The following is a 15,913-nucleotide window of genomic DNA, read 5'->3' on the forward strand; positions in this document are numbered from 1 at the left end:
TTGCATGTACAGACATTATTTTCAAGTCAGGAAAAAATGGTCTCATTATGTGCATTTGGTCAGAGAATGGGATGTCTGTGAGAGACCCCATTTATATCTCATATAATTTCTGCTCTTCTTAAGCAGTGAATTGTCAATTTGACAATTTGTGAAATTATACCATGCTTCCTTTTGAAATTTTCACTTGTTTTTCCTTGTCAGTGTTGACTATCTTGCAGAGTATTAACTCTTATCTTCTTCCTTGTTTCCACTTTAGTCTGACTATGAAAAACTGAAGTTACAAGTCGGAGGTCAATTAAGCATGAGGTATGAGTCAAAAACAAAGGGAATGGAGAAAATAATTTCAGAGAATGAGCGTTTACGCAAGGATCTCAAAAAGGTAATGGTTAGTCAGGAAAACATCTAGACTGTTATAAATAACCAATTTAACATTCTTGCAACTGCTTTTATCCTCCTTTTACTGAACCTAAAATGTTTAGAAATTTTCCATGGTACACTCAATTGGTACAATAAATAGAATATGACATATCATTTAATTTTTAACAATACACATCTTTTACACTCTTTAGTACATTTTTTTTTGTTACATTTAGGCTTTTAGGTAATATGGCCAATACTGGAAATAAAGGGAGATTTAGCCTTTTCTTTTTTAGGGCACCCACTGTCAGATCAAAAACTAAGAATGCAGACTGCGTGTATAATTTTTACAGGAAGCAGAAGCAGCAGAAAAACTGAGAATAGCAAAGAATAATTTGGAACTTACAAATGAGAAACTAAGGGTGCAGCTGGAGGAAACCAATCAAAGGCTCAGCATTGCTGAAAGCAGAGGACCACAACTGGAGGGAGCTGATAGCAAAAGTTGGAAATCTATTGTGGTCACAAGGTGCGTTAGACACTCAAGTATTCAGTCATTCTTATTTTGTCTATTTGAACAGCAAGGCATAAAATATGATATGATTTTGGCTAAGATGCAACATTAAAGATGAGAATTATATATTTTAAATTTTTGCAATTGGATAACAAACATTATATCGGCCTGCATCTAGATAAGCATGATTTTTGTTTTTTAGGATGTATGAGAGTAAAATGAAAGAACTTGAATCGGATATTGCCAGAAAGAACAGCAGTATCACAGACATGAAGCAGCTTCTAAAAGAAGCTGTGGAACGGGAACAGAAAACTAGACTTGTTATCAATGATCTAAAAGAGCAGGTGAGCCCTTTGCTATTAAATTAATATGTACAATGTTAGTCTGTAAACATTTTTTTTGTGAACTCAATTTGATTGCCATTAATTACAAGAAAATGTTTGTTTTTGGAGGATTAAAACATGCTGGCATAATATTCTAAGCTTTCCACCACTAACTTAGTAATATAAAATTGTTTGAAATGACACATATCCTAAATGCAACCATTGTGCCTATGTGATGCTCTGTGCTTATTAGTTATGTTTATAATGATGGCTTTCTGGTATGAGTAGACATCAGTTCCAAGGCTACATTTTGAAGTACATTCACTGGTTGGAAATACTATAGAACCTCTAAAAAATATTAATAAACTTTATCACTAGCTTGCTTTGTGTGAATGGATGAGAAGAATAAGACATTTTGTCCTCTTTGTCTGAACAACGCCACATCCCAACCCTATGAAAAACTGCTAGAGGAATAGGGTGGAACCGGGCTGCATATACATCACATGTTGTTTAAGCTGTTCTTGTTGTTCACAGTGGTCTAAAAGTGTAATTGATGGACGTCTGTGACTTTTTGGCTATTGAGAGTACTTTGCTAAACGGATCAAAATCTGCTTCCTCCTAAGTACTTTCTGATTGGTGATAAGCAGTATCACATGTGTCTTATAATAATTTCATTTTTATATTTAGATTGAGATTCTAAAACACTTCCCAGAGGATGCTAAAACAGAGTCAGGTCTTGCCAAGGAATTGCAACTTGTCAGGTAAAGGTCTTCTATCAAATAAGAAAAGATTTAACTTCATGTTTTTTACATAGCTGTTAGAAGATGTGAAACTGTTATTGCTGCCATCTTTGAATGATGGTGTGCCTGAGAAAAACTTTAATATTTTTCTTGTAGAGTAAAATTCTAATATTTTTACTCTTCACTTTTCATGTTTACTGCTTACTGATCAATTGTGAAATTGCCATCTGTTTGAAAGGTTTTCTAGATTAAATCATTTTTATCTACTGTTGGACGAATGGTATGGCATTGCTCATGCAAAAAAATGCAAAGAGGCTTTAAATAATATACTGTAGGTATCTGGTTATTGACAGAAATAAGTAGAATATTTGCTATTTGCTAACAAAAAAACAATCGTCGAATGTGTGGTTCAAATAATAAGACAGTTGAGACAATTAAATGTTTTCTCTTTGAAAGGCTGACAAACAGTCGCCTGGAGAAAGAAAAGGCAGAGCTTGTTCATCAGTTGGCTATTTATAGGCAGCAAAGAGGAGCAGAAGCTGACAGTAACACTGAGCCTGGTAAGATACTGTATGTATTTATAAATGGGATTTTCGTGATAATGAACGCTGCATGTCAGTTTGAAATAGTTATTTCCAATGTATTTGATAACACCAATATGTTCTTTTGTTGTTTGCTTCCATTTAAAAAAGTAGCTGTTGTTCTAACAAAAGTATAATCTGTACTGTTGCTTTAAATAAATTGTCTGCACAGTTCTATAATCATTTTTAAAGCAAATACCACCACCTTGTAGATTTGGAATGAAAGGGGTGAATTCAAAGGTCAGTTATCTTAGTCAGAAAATCACTTTTATATAAAATATAGAAATCCAGCACCATCTCTGAAATGTCAAGTAAAAAAAAAACATCAGAAAATTAACAGAAATCTACATGGTGAGAAGAATTTCCACTTGTCACTTTGTCACAAAACAAATCTGTATTCAGCTGAAGTTAATTATCTGCTAATTATCTGCTCTTCTATGTAAGATTTGAACAAGTGTTTAAAAAGAAAGGAAAAAGTGCACTATGCCAATGTACAAAGTTGGTAGAGACTTACTCAAAATGGCTCCCAGCTATAATTGCCAAGAAAGGTACTTCCACCAAGTACTGATTCAGGGAGGTAAATGTAAAATCAATATATTTCATATTTTTTTGGCATTTTCTGCTGACATTTAAATTCTTTCATCCATACAAATGTTCAGTTTGAACATTTAAGTTTTGAAAATTTAATTTTACAATATTAACTTCCATAAAGAATAAAACTATTTAAAATACAGTTTCCTTCCAAATTTGTGCATACACCTGAAGGCTTAATAACATTGAATAGAGCAAAGTCATAATTGTCAGAAATAATTAAACTCCAGAAAGCACATCTCTTTCTGAGTTGATTTAGTTATTGAAATATGCTGACAAAATTCCTGTGGCACATCATTCCTCTGGAGTGTCTGGCACTTCTTAGAGGAGTTATGTGATGGTCCCTCTTTGGTTTCCAATAAACTGTCTCCTTGATTTCAAAAGTTTGATTGAATTGAGGTGTTGAAACAGATCTGTATCAAGAACATTTATTTTTGTGCAGTTAACAATTTCTTTGTCCATTTGGTTGCATGCTTTAGATCATTATCAAGCTGAAATGTTAAACCTTGTGCTTCCTGATAGAGAGAAGCAAGTGTTTGGCCAAATAATTGGATCCATGATGATGATATTATTATTATTAATTGCTTACACTTATAGTTTTTTTTTTTTTGGACACTCCACTCAAAGCACTTTACAGATAATGGGGACTCCCCTCCTTCACCACCAATGTGCAGTACCCACCTTGATCCCACCTATTTTACCAACAGCTCCAGGGCTCAAACAGTACAATCCCATAAAAAAACCCTAATAGAAATATACATATTTCACAATAGGCTTTGTTTTCCCAACCAGAGCTTTTATTGCTGAATTGCTACTAACTACAGATGTATAACCATAAGGAATCTACATTACAATAAGTCAACACTCCTACAAAGCTTGTTATATATATATACTGTAACATCCAATAGTTCATTTGAAATTAAATATTTCATTTAACAAAATTTTGAAAATGTTAAGACTACAATAACCAAGAAACAACACACAATATCTAAAATCACTAAATACAGGTGTCCCCTATTTTATGCAAGGGTTACGTTCTGCAAAAACCTCGCTTAAAGGGGAATCGCATTAAAGCAGTACTTTAAACCTGTGGAAAAAAGGGTTGCGTGCATTAATAATATAAATAAATGCTTACATACATTAAGAATTAACAGTAAACTTAACATAAATGTTATTTGGGGTGAATTTCCTGGGACGCCCACTCTTGGGAAGATGGGCAACTGTCTTGTATGTTCTCCATTTGTAAATAATCCTTCTCACTGTAGAATGATAGATTTCAAATTGTTAGGAAATGGCCTTATAACCCTTCCCAGATTGATGAGCAGCAACTATTGCTTCTCTGAGGTCATTGCTAATGTCTTTCCTCCTTGGCATGGTGTTAACACACACCTGAATGCTCCAGATCACCAAACTGCCAAAAGTTCTGCTTTTATAGAGGTGGCCACACTTCCTGATGATCAACGAATCAAATGCATTTGATTAGCTGCATCTGGCTGCTTATTACTTTCTTAATTCCTATGGAAGCAGTAAGGATGTACTTAATTTTTCCCACATGGTTTCTGCATTTTGGCTTAGTTTTTGTTGAATAAATAATGACATAGTGAAATCCGTTACGTGTTTTCTGTTATCTGAGGCTAGAATTGTCTAATAATAGAAGTTGGTGAGGACCAGACGATTGTTATTTATACCCTGATATGTAAAACCATTGAATTGAAAGAGGGTGTACTTTCTTTTTCACGTGACTGTATCTTGATCAATTTAGCTTTAAAGTAATAGAGTCGATGTAGAGGATGACCTTGCATTGTACTGTATGTCTAACATTAATAGAGTACCTTTGAATGTTGCTTATACTCTTTTCCAAAACCTCATTAGAAATTTCAATATTAAGTTCCTTACATCAATAATCTTTCAGGTGATTAACAGACACCTCCATATGCCTAGAAAAAAATAAAATAAACTGATATTAAATGTTTAAAACTGGTTGGCTGTTGCACAAGATCATTGAACAGATCGGCAGATTTTCAAACAGGTACATTTTGCAGAACAAAGTGTCTGATCTGTAAATAATGAAAAAGTGTGATTGTGGGAGGCCAACTGACATTTTTTAAGCTTGTTTAAGTTGTAACCGAGAACTGCAGTGTATCTTAATCTCGGTGAAAACCAAGGTCTTGCATTTAGTATCTAGTAGCTTGATAGTATTTTGAGAAGAAAAACAACAAATCAAAGATTAAGACTAGTATTCACAGCAGGTTACTACACGAGGATCTACAAAAATACACTATGATGTATTATCACATTTGGAAACATCTGGACTTGAGTCTTTGAAGATATGATGAGCAGACATAAAATGTAAATTGCTTATGTTCAAGGCAATAAAGAAAAAATGCTTTCTCTCCACTGTATCAAATGCTCTCATTCAACTGACTCTGAAGTTTAATGTGCTTCTTTCAACTTGAATTTTATATTTAGTATTTGATGAACTCCTAGAGAAAGCCATGAAACATGATAAGCTGATGGAAGAGTTGGTTGAGCTGCAAACCCATCTTAAGGCAGAAGATCTAGATAAAAGACATATGCAGGTAAACAGATTATAATATGCTTTTTTATGCTATTTAGCTCCTTGCAAGCCAATAGTTTTGTATACATACTGTGTGCAGGGAAAGAGTTTTGTACAAATGTAGCTATATATGATGTAGTTGCAGCTAACCTCAGAGGGTTATCGAGGAATGCTTTATCTGATTCTTTGACAGTTTTCAGTAACCCTCAAAGCTGTTCTTTGTAGATCTAAATTCAAGCATTCCCAAGGTTAAGCCACCTTTGCTTATTTTGTAATAGTACAATAATGATAATAGCCTATTTTAAATTCTTTAGTTTACATAGTATTGTATATTCCTACAATACAAAATATATAGTGTGTATATTATACATGTAACATTAGCTAAGTACTTACATGACATGTTACAAATTAAATGAAAAAATAGAAAAATAAATAAAAAACATACATATAGTTTATCCAAGTTTGGCCTTGTCATAAATCAACTGAAAATAATACTTTCATATAACTACATTTTAATTTAGGTTTTTCAATAATATTGTTCTTGCTAAAACCTTCCATTTCTGAACCTCAGGAAGAAGTAAAGAAAATGAAAAAAGAACTGGAAAACTTTGACCCTACATTCTTTGAAGAGATTGAGGATCTGAAGTTCAACTATAATGTAGAAGTAAAAAGAAATATTCTCCTGGAGGAACAGCTGAAGAAACTATCACAACAGTTTGGTGTTGAGGTTGATATTCCAACCAATGTGTCTGTTGACTAGAAGGCAGAAAAGTTTGGTGTCTTAACATGTTTTAATTTAATATATATGAAAAAAGAGGACTCAAGATTTTTTATACATTTTTTATCGGTACAATGACTAAACAATTTTGGAGGCTATCTTAACATTTAATGAAATGTACATTTTTAAAATTACAAAGCCACTTCATAAAATGTACATAATCTGAATTTTACATTTAAACTGATACATACTGATACTTTATGATTGTAATGTAATATAATGAAAAATGTATTTTTCAGCTGTGATGTGAATGTTATCTAATAAATAAAAAAAAACATTTTGTTTATTTAAACTTCTGATATACTACAGGTTTTAAGAAATACACTTATTTTAAATGTCCTTTTAATGTTTTTTTATCATTTTGTAAGTCTGATTTAGTACACTACATAGATCAAGTTTCTGGATCAAAACATCAGATTTCTGAAGAGGACACATTTGTGTTCTAAGATGACTTTGAATAAAGAATTAAAATTGATTTAAGTTCATAAAATGTAAGGCATATGAATCTTGAAGGGACTGAATCGTCAACTCTGGACGCTGATAATGAATGCTGTCTAGCTTGTTCAGTAGTTTCTTCTGAGAACATGGGAACATCAAAGCATCTTAATTCTAAAATTTAAGTTCCTAGTACAACATTTTTAAAAGTATCAAAGACAGTTTTTGGTTTGATTTCATTCCTGACATCCAATGTTTATTGATGCATAATTATAATTAAGTGGTACTGTGGTCATACTGTACCATGCAATGCAATTTTTGTACAATACATAGAGCACACTTCACAGGAAAATACTTTAAATTGTTTTTAAGATACTCTGTTTCAGCAATACCTCTACTGTTTAAATAATTGTTTACACCATATATTTGCAATACATCTCATCTTCAATGGCTAGTTTCTCTTATGAAGTTGATTGTCCAAAATTGTTTTATTGCTCTGTAAAATGCAAATGTCTTCCATGATATTTATACACTTACAGATCATCCAATTCCATGTTGCTAGCATTTTCTTACATGTCAAACTGAATGTCCCGTATGTGCTCAAACTTCTGTCCATTAAATTGTGACAAAGCTGTGAACAAATCCGTCACTGGAAATTCCCATTCATACCTTATCACATCAACATGGACAACAACTGGTCTAGAGTTTAAGTAAGTATCCACATCCGGCCATTTCAAACCTAAATGATGACGATGAAGCTAAAAAAAAAGAAACAAATTTTATCCAAAAATAAATTAATTCATCATTGATAAGTACTTTGTTGAAATGTGCAATATTTACCTTCACTAGAGTGCCATCATTGCAGTGCCATACAATGCCTTCTACATTTGCTTCACCGCATCTCTGAAACCACCCAACTAGCTGCTGGTAATTGACTGCAGGAGCATTTCTGATTTTTAGGACTCCGTGTGGTACTAAAAGGTGAAATGGTTTCTTTTTACTTCCAAGTCCTAAAAAGAGGATAAAAGATGACAATAAGGAAGGATGAAACTGAAATGGACAACGAGATACTTCAAACAATTCAGTAATATATTCTGTGAAACAGAGACTTAATATTTTCAAATTTCCATAAAACCTAAACTAGATTCTGATGATACTTGAGGACTATGCATGCATAGGCATATGAGGCAGTGCTGCTTTTGAAGTTTGAATTTTCCATGAAACAGTAGATTCAATAAGGCTCCTTTTACAAAGAAAGAAAGCAACATTATTGCATATGCTCAGGCCAACATAATCCTGACAGACACTTCAGAGAAAAAAAATAACTTCACTAAAACATTGTTTACAATTATTTACTGTAGGAAAGTAAAAGTCAATTTTTCACCACTCTTCGCAATAGTTATCAAGGTTTCCCCACAGGAAAAAGCATAGGCCAGCTGATAACCTACATTCCCCAGCTCCACGCCCACTCCATAGCTATCCAACAGCTAGATTACTGTACTAGTTTGCAAACTATCTTATTATTGTAAATAATATTATCCCATACTAGACATTATCTGAGTGCAACAACTAGTTTCAACATAGCATTCATTAAAGATGTAGTCTACCTATGATGCTGCCTGAGGAAGAGATTTGTACTTGAAATATGCTATTTGCTATTTTCTGTATGTGTCAAGCCATTGTGTTCTTTTTTCGCTGTTGCGGCACTGTTTATTATTTTGCACTCATTCAGGCAATAACTTTTTTCCCACTTGAAAATTAAGTGGCAAGCGACAAACGGACACTATTTGTCTGTGACTCAATGATTCAGCTTTGAGGAAACCCTGTGTTTTTCTACATCTTCACCACATAGGTCCAAAACCCTAATATAGTCAGATTTTTCATTGAAAACTGTAATTGCATACCCTTAATATTATTACTTTTATTGGCACTATTTCTTTTATTCACAAACAAAAAACATTCTGGTTAATTAAAGGAATCTCTCTCTATAATAACTCTTCAAAAGTTCATGTTCATCATTTCATCATTTTTATTCAACTTAAAACTTGCTGCAAATGCATTAGTTTTTCAGACCAAGCCATGACACTTCAGAGCTATTTGATTATGTACCATCAAAGCCGCTGGCTGGCAAATGATCTTGCGGTGTAATACTATGAAAAAGTATTTCAACTTGGGATTCTTTTGTACATTGTTGCCATTCACGCATTCGTTTTGCCTGGCAGCGAAACATTTCGTTCAGGCACCCTGCCTGGTCTATATACAACCGAGGAAACCCTGGATATTCCACATTTTTTAGACCTCTTCCTGTACAAGACCACAGCACACTTTTGTATGAGTAAGATCAACAATTCTGCTCTGCAAGATTACAGTCATTTCTGGCAAAACAGAAGTGGGTTTCGCTGTTCTCTAGTTGTCATAGCTGATGGTCTACAAAAGTATGGCAACTTTTTGCCTGACACTTAAGGTAAAAAGGAGTATCAGCCAGTCTATGCCAATGATCACCCACCTGAAATAGACTATTATTATAGCTGATGACCTGGTTTACACTCATGTAACGGAACACTGCATGAACAAGTGAACCACTGTCTATTGTTCCATGTACAAGCACTCCAGTACAGCCTCTTCTCAGCTTTAGTGAGCTTGTCCTCCCAAAAGGTGCAGAAAGTGGCACCATTACCACACTCATTTCACCCATAATATTGGTAATCAGTGACTGCATGTGAATATCTGCTGTTTATGATATAGAAATACAAACTACATTTTCATTAAAAAATACTCACCATAAGGATTTCCATTGATATTAGTTCCTATAAGCTCTAGTGTTTGTTCAAGGAGTTCAGACAGGGGAACAATGGTGATTTCTAGTTCTTCTTCACCCCAAGGTCTTAGAACAAGGGCTACTCCAGCTTCATAATTCACCACTGATGAATGCCAGCAATACTGCTTGTTATTTTTTTCTACTGGAACCCATCCTTCAGAAAAAAAGAAAAAAATGCTGCATCTTCCTAACATTCTTTACAGCTTTCATATGAACAAATCAGTGATAAAATCATCAAATCACACTAAACAAAAAAAATGATGACGCACCATAAAATGAATAAGCATGAGGAAAAAAAACTGTTTTTTCCTTTTTAAATCTGGGATTGTTTAGCTGTTGTTTATATATAACTGTGTATGAATTGCTTGCAGTACAGCAATTTTTAATTATCTTTTTATTTTGCTTCTACACTACATTTTCAATATCCAAAACCTCTTTGTTAATATGCACACGTCAACACATCTTTTTGAACAAAGAGAATACTAAACACACAATATTACAGTGAGGGACTTCAATGCATCTCTGTTCCTATTACGCTCATTCATTAATTGTTGCTTTACTTGTCCATTCAAATCTGTTCTCCTCATTTCTCGACTATTGTTTCCACTCAGCTTTGTCATTGTAATAGGGTTGGAGTGGTTAACCCCACAAGGATTTAGCCAGTAGTTTGGATAGGAGGGTCTCCTAATGGAGTCCGTAACTTCCATGACAATCTAGTCTATTTGGTCTAACTGCAGGAACTATGTCTGGTCTGCTAGCTCTTCTGATTATGTTTTTTGCTATGTTTGAAAACATAAAACATAAAACATTTGTATAATTGTCTTTTAAGTATGTCTGTTTAAGATGCTAGAGACCTGTTTTTTTTTATTTTCCACTACATCTGTAATTTTAATATTTATACATACTGTATCTACTTAACTACATAATTACCAGCATAAATGCCTGTTCATACTCATGTTAGATATCTTTTCCAATTGTAACTGCTTGCGAAAGAAATTCCTCAAGGATGAAAAGGACAGGTTGTTCTTAGCATTGTAAAATACAGGAAGGAAAATAATAGCTTAACTGAATCTATTATAAACTGTATCAATTAATTAATATTATTTGAATTTTGTGATCAAAATGACATAAAATTACATGTATAAAGAAATATTATTTTATTATTATTATTATTATTATTATTATTATTATTATTAATATTATTTAAAAAATAACCTTGGTATTAAAAAAGGTGAATGCAAATCTGAGACCACAGATACTGACAGTAACACTGGAAAAATAAATCAAATATAGGAGAAATAAATCAAGTCACAGTTCAAGTGCATTATCAATAAGCTTTACTTGTTAAGGATTTTCTTTCCTTTCATTAAGTCTGTGATCTCCTATTTCTGTGCTTGTTTTAATGTTTTTTAAAGCTTTTCACTTCAAAATAATGGAACACACCAGATAATTCAGGAGTTTCCATACAGGATAAATCTCTTGACCCAGATAGAAAATCTATGTCCATTTCTATTTTTCCTTACAAGTGTACATAACTGCAATTACTATCAGCATTGAAAAGCCTTGAATTTGGCAGTGGGTTTACAAATCTGCCAAGCAGTAACCAAGTAGCATCTGCCAAGCAACATTTCCAATTCCACAGAAGAACCCTGAAACAGACTACCTGGAATGTGGCCGCATTCATCAGGTTGAGGCTGCCCATTGCAACGCTGAACTCCGTGGGCAGCAATCCAAGAATCTGGAACAGCCTTAAAGTCTTCCTCAACACTCCATGTAAATTCTTAATGAGAAGAATGCAATGTTAAATACTGGAAACATCACTGGGATTGCTGCTTACATTTATTAGTAACAACAATACCGTGGTTTTCAGAATGCTTTAAATTTCCTGTACTTCACTTCTATTAAGTTACAGAGTTCAGGACTGGAGTACTTCCACTATTTCTCAACACAGATTGACTTCTAATCCAATTTGGTATCATATTTACCACAGTCAGCTAGAAATAACTGTAACTGACAGAAAGAATGACATTATGTTTAGATAAATAACTTGCTAATAAATGCTCACTATGGCAGCACAAGTTACAAATTATTTCTTACCTCATACTTTTATGGCAAAAGGCTTTCAAGCCAATAGTAAAAAAGAAAAATACAACCAGTTTATGAAAGACTCTGTAGAAAAACAGGATCTAGAATTTAAAATACTGTCATGGACCAAGTTAAAATAAAATAAAATGAAAAATGTTATTTATATTTGATCGGAAAGATGCAAACCATCTTTTTTCACTTTCCTCTTTCCATGGACATTCCAAAAAGCCAATTAACATTCCATAAGCTAATGTTATGGTGTTTTCTGGGATAATAGAGCACTATGTAGAAAATGTTACATAACACCCTGCTTACAGAATGCACAAATGGGTTCCGCAGACCTGGTCCATGCGATCACAGACATTTATCTCATTGGCGAGCTCCATTAAGCAACTAGGAACTGAGCTAAAACACTCAAAAGACACTAGGGCTGAGAAGACTAGGAGAAGTTTTCTTTTGTAGTTACTCGTAAATTGTGATTCTTTAGTTTTAGTATTATTTCAACTATTGAGTGAGATCCTGTGGAAAAAAAAAAAACAAGAATACATTAATGAATACCTGTGGAATTCTTCTGAGAATACTGGAACTTTTTAAACCTCTTGTCAGCTTGCTTGTTGGGCTTCCTATCAAATCGAGCCCAGAGATATGGTTTTCCTACAGGAATAAAAAACTTATATTCACTTTCATAAATGTCAGTAGTATATTATGAAATCAACTGAAACCACTTCAGTTAGGGGAAGGGTCCTTAATCATCTTTGTTATGTCCTGCCACATCTAGCTTTCTGTCAACCTAAACTTTTTCTTAGGTCAACTGAGTCCTATAAAATATTTTTAAATGTTTTCAGATCTCAAAAAGCAGGACAGGGTTAGAAATTATCAGTATATGAGGAACAACATGGAAAGTTCCAAAATGTCCCACATCCAAGCATATTGCTTCAATTATCAGATTTTTGGAATCAAACCAATTAGGCACATGTGAAATTAAATGCATCATTGGAATGTTTTAAAACATGTATATCCAACTTTAAAGAAGGAACGATTAAAGAAATTGATGGATTGATGAATTTAAGGATAACATTAGTTTAGATCATAAAGCATGACCAAAATTGTCCTTTTACTGTATTAACAAATGACTACATTTGATTTAAAAAGTTTGAATCAAATTATAATCAACATAAAAGCAAAGTTCACTTATGTAAGGCAACAAGCACTCCCATGATAATGCAAGCAGAGGTAAATGCAAGCAGTCTGTAGCCTGAGAGAGCAACACAGGCTATTTCTAGCAAATCCGAAAAAATGGTTCAGAGTATGAGATGTTTGACTACACTTGCAAAACAGTTAGAATGGCAGTATCTTTAATAATGCAATGGTATTACTATTATTATAGATAGGCACATTGCATAGCAGACTGAGTACCTGACTACCGAGACACCCTCATGTTTCAATTGTATTTTGATGTACGATTTGTTTTTATTACCACATCACTGTTTAGTGAGTCGAGCAATACATTTCTTACAATTCTGTAGAAAAACCAAATGCCAGTAAAAGTGTCTAAAGTTTTAAAAAGGTAAAGGTCTAAAGTTAAAGGCTAAAGGCGAACTACACGACTGACAAAAGTAAAATTAAAAAGGAATTAATCACTTAAAACATTCATTAGTCTATACTGGGGTATCTCTTGTAACATGTATAGTGTGACGTTATGTTGACCTAATTTTATCATTTAGTTCTAGTATTAACCTTTTTTTAAAAAAAAATAGGTATTCACAACGACATCGGCATGCACTAAAGTGCTTTCAATTTAATCACAGATGCCTTTACCTTTGTAACTGGAAACATAGCAGCACGTGCCATCAAGCTTTTCAGTCGCAATCGCATTTGCTACATCTGATGCCAACGCCTTCGGATTAAGGTGTTCTGTTGCATAAACCTGAAATTGCTATGCAAAGAAATCACAAAAATATGAGGATGAGAGGTCTCCAAAAACTCTAAAGGCTCGAATCAAAGAACAAGATTCGAGATTGTTTAATTGGCCTTTACAAAGTTGGTGTTGTAGCTATTATTGTAGCTCTGCAAAAACGTCGTGCATAAATGTTAATAATTAACATTAAATTACCGACTTTAATCTGCATGTACTGGCTACTGTTCATTTCAAATTGCAATTGTTCACAGTGAAAAATACACATTATATCGCAAAGGAAGTAATACGAAGCCAATATAGTATGTCAATACCAAAAAGAAAGAAATTAAAAACGTAAGTTTATACAGCAGGAGTGATGTTCTGTCTTCCAAATACAAAGTTAGATTAAAAATAAGACTATGGGCGCATACAAACCACACCTGACATTCGCGTTTTCTTGAAGGTTCATTTTTCACTTCAGTCAGAAAAACGCACGGTATCTTTTGCTGGACCGAGCCTAGACGGCGCATCCTTAACGTAAGTTAAATTAGTTCGGGGTTTTATTTAAAATAAACAAAAATATTAAAGCTTTCACATATGGAACTGCATGCAAGCAAGTCAGTCACATGTGAAACCATCCCCCTTCCCGGATGACTCATTTCGTGTAACACTGGCAAATGCATGATGGGAATTGTATTTCTTTATATCCAATTCTGCCATTTAAGTATTTTACCGTTCTTGTAGAACGTATACAAAAACATTATTAATTGTATTGTTTGTTTTGGTGTTTTTTTTTCCAAATATATATTTATTAAAATATTATAATTTACTATTCTGCTCCTTAACCATACAACTATGCTCAGTTTTATTTAAAAATTGAACTCTCAGCTACAGTATATCACTCACTGCAAGATGTGTTGAAACGTCTTTGCCAGGATGTCGAGGACGACCACATTGGGATACAGGATATAACATTAGGATACTGTATGTGTCATCACTAAACGAAAATAGAACACAAAAATGTTAATTACTATAACAGACCACTCAACTCCTAAGAGTTTATCGATTTCAAAACCCACTAAGTGATACTATCACAGCAGTCTTTGTTTTGAAGGATCCAATGATCTCTTTCTCCATAACAATTCTAAATAATTTTCAATGCAATAATAATTCTGTTCAAAAATGTTTTGTTATATCCTTGTGAAAATAGTTTATGAATATTCCCTTATGTTTCTGGGTCTAGTTATGTCTTTGTGTTCTGCTCACAGTTCACTTGATATGTGCCTTGATTATTCTCTTTGATACTTTTAAAACCACCTCTTCTTTTAGGCATTTTTATGGAGGAAGAAAAGATTGTTTCTTCAGGTTGTCCCCTAAAGCAAATCTCATTCTCCAGAATGGACTACTGTTGTTGTTGTTGTTTTCTTGACTTCCTCTAAAGCAGTGTTTGCCAAAATTTCAATAATCGCATACCCCTTTTGAGATTTTAGTCTTACCGGCATACCCTTTTCAGGCAAAGGTAATTTGGGGGTAGTGATAATAATAATATTTTATCTATACTATTTTTATCTAGAGCAAACATGGTATTTATTTCTTAATACTAAATATAAGATAAATAATTAAATAAAAAACCTAAAATAAAATAATGATATTGAAATTTTCAATAACAAAACAAACTGTTTAATGTGAGAGATGGAACTTCTTGTGCTGAGATGAAATTAGTGAGGAGATGTCTGGGACTATATTTGTCATTTTTGGGGCTCCACGTCAATAAGACGGTTTCATTTTTTTGTCTTCATGCCAACTTGCGCAGAAAATCCAACTTCTCACAAATATGAAGTTGGAAAGGGAAGAAGATACATAAGAGCATTATCTGACAACGCTGGATATACTGTACTGTACAGAACTAACATCCAACCAAAATGATGTCAGTGTATTTTGCTCAAATTTTGTTTTCAGGAAGCCATCTGAAGCCAGTTCCAAGAGGTGTTCTTCTTCTGAATTTGAGATTTTATTTATTTTGTTTGGAAATGTTTGAACACTGATAATGAAAGGGTTCCTTATCCATTCAAAGGTGTTGTCCGATTCAGGGAAATACTTACAAAGATCTTTCTGCAAACTTTCCAAATGTAGCTTCATAGTTTGCAGCATATCGCTATCAATTTCGTTAGCCAAATTTATTACTAATTCATTAAGAAATGGAAAGGAATCTAATTCACCACTACTTAGACATTTATGCC

The 15,913-nt window shown here is 33.4% G+C and overlaps 2 protein-coding genes across 4 annotated transcripts in view; one reads left to right on the forward strand and one right to left on the reverse strand.

Moving 5' to 3' along the window:
- The window catches only part of cep290 (centrosomal protein 290), a 57,045-nt gene extending 50,321 nt beyond the window's left edge, over positions 1–6,724 (forward strand). For all 3 annotated transcript variants that reach the window (XM_088647190.1, XM_088647192.1, XM_088647191.1), the window contains 7 exons: positions 257–379; positions 711–883; positions 1,071–1,212; positions 1,879–1,952; positions 2,388–2,491; positions 5,573–5,682; positions 6,232–6,724. In XM_088647190.1, the coding sequence (XP_088503316.1) occupies positions 257–379; positions 711–883; positions 1,071–1,212; positions 1,879–1,952; positions 2,388–2,491; positions 5,573–5,682; positions 6,232–6,420 (915 nt within the window). In that variant the 3' untranslated portion in view covers positions 6,421–6,724. The remainder of the gene's footprint in view (positions 1–256; positions 380–710; positions 884–1,070; positions 1,213–1,878; positions 1,953–2,387; positions 2,492–5,572; positions 5,683–6,231) is intronic.
- A 371-nt stretch (positions 6,725–7,095) lies between these two features.
- Positions 7,096–14,330, reverse strand: rlig1 (RNA 5'-phosphate and 3'-OH ligase 1). Its single transcript, XM_088647197.1, has 7 exons — positions 14,114–14,330; positions 13,595–13,712; positions 12,335–12,430; positions 11,355–11,471; positions 9,654–9,845; positions 7,714–7,883; positions 7,096–7,631 (listed from the first exon to the last, which is right to left on the reverse strand). Exons 1-7 carry the CDS (start codon positions 14,201–14,203, stop codon positions 7,443–7,445), a joined length of 972 nt encoding a protein of 323 aa, XP_088503323.1. The 5' UTR covers positions 14,204–14,330; the 3' UTR covers positions 7,096–7,442.
- Positions 14,331–15,913: the final 1,583 nt, after the last annotated feature.

This window comes from Lepisosteus platostomus, chromosome 9 (assembly GCF_059453375.1).
Source record: "Lepisosteus platostomus isolate fLepPlt1 chromosome 9, fLepPlt1.hap1, whole genome shotgun sequence".
Lineage (NCBI taxonomy): Eukaryota > Metazoa > Chordata > Actinopteri > Semionotiformes > Lepisosteidae > Lepisosteus > Lepisosteus platostomus.

What these genes read in the sequence shown, in the direction of transcription:
- rlig1 (XM_088647197.1), bottom strand. Translation starts at nt 14,203, where the DNA reads ATGCGCCGTCTAGGCTCGGTCCAGCAAAAGATACCGTGCGTTTTTCTG. An exon ending in TTCTCAGAAGAATTCCACAG is followed by an intron (nt 11,472 to 12,334) that starts GTATTCATTAAT and finishes CTTCTCATTAAG; the next exon opens with AATTTACATGGAGTGTTGAG. An exon ending in TATCAATGGAAATCCTTATG is followed by an intron (nt 7,884 to 9,653) that starts GTGAGTATTTTT and finishes TCCTCTTTTTAG; the next exon opens with GACTTGGAAGTAAAAAGAAA.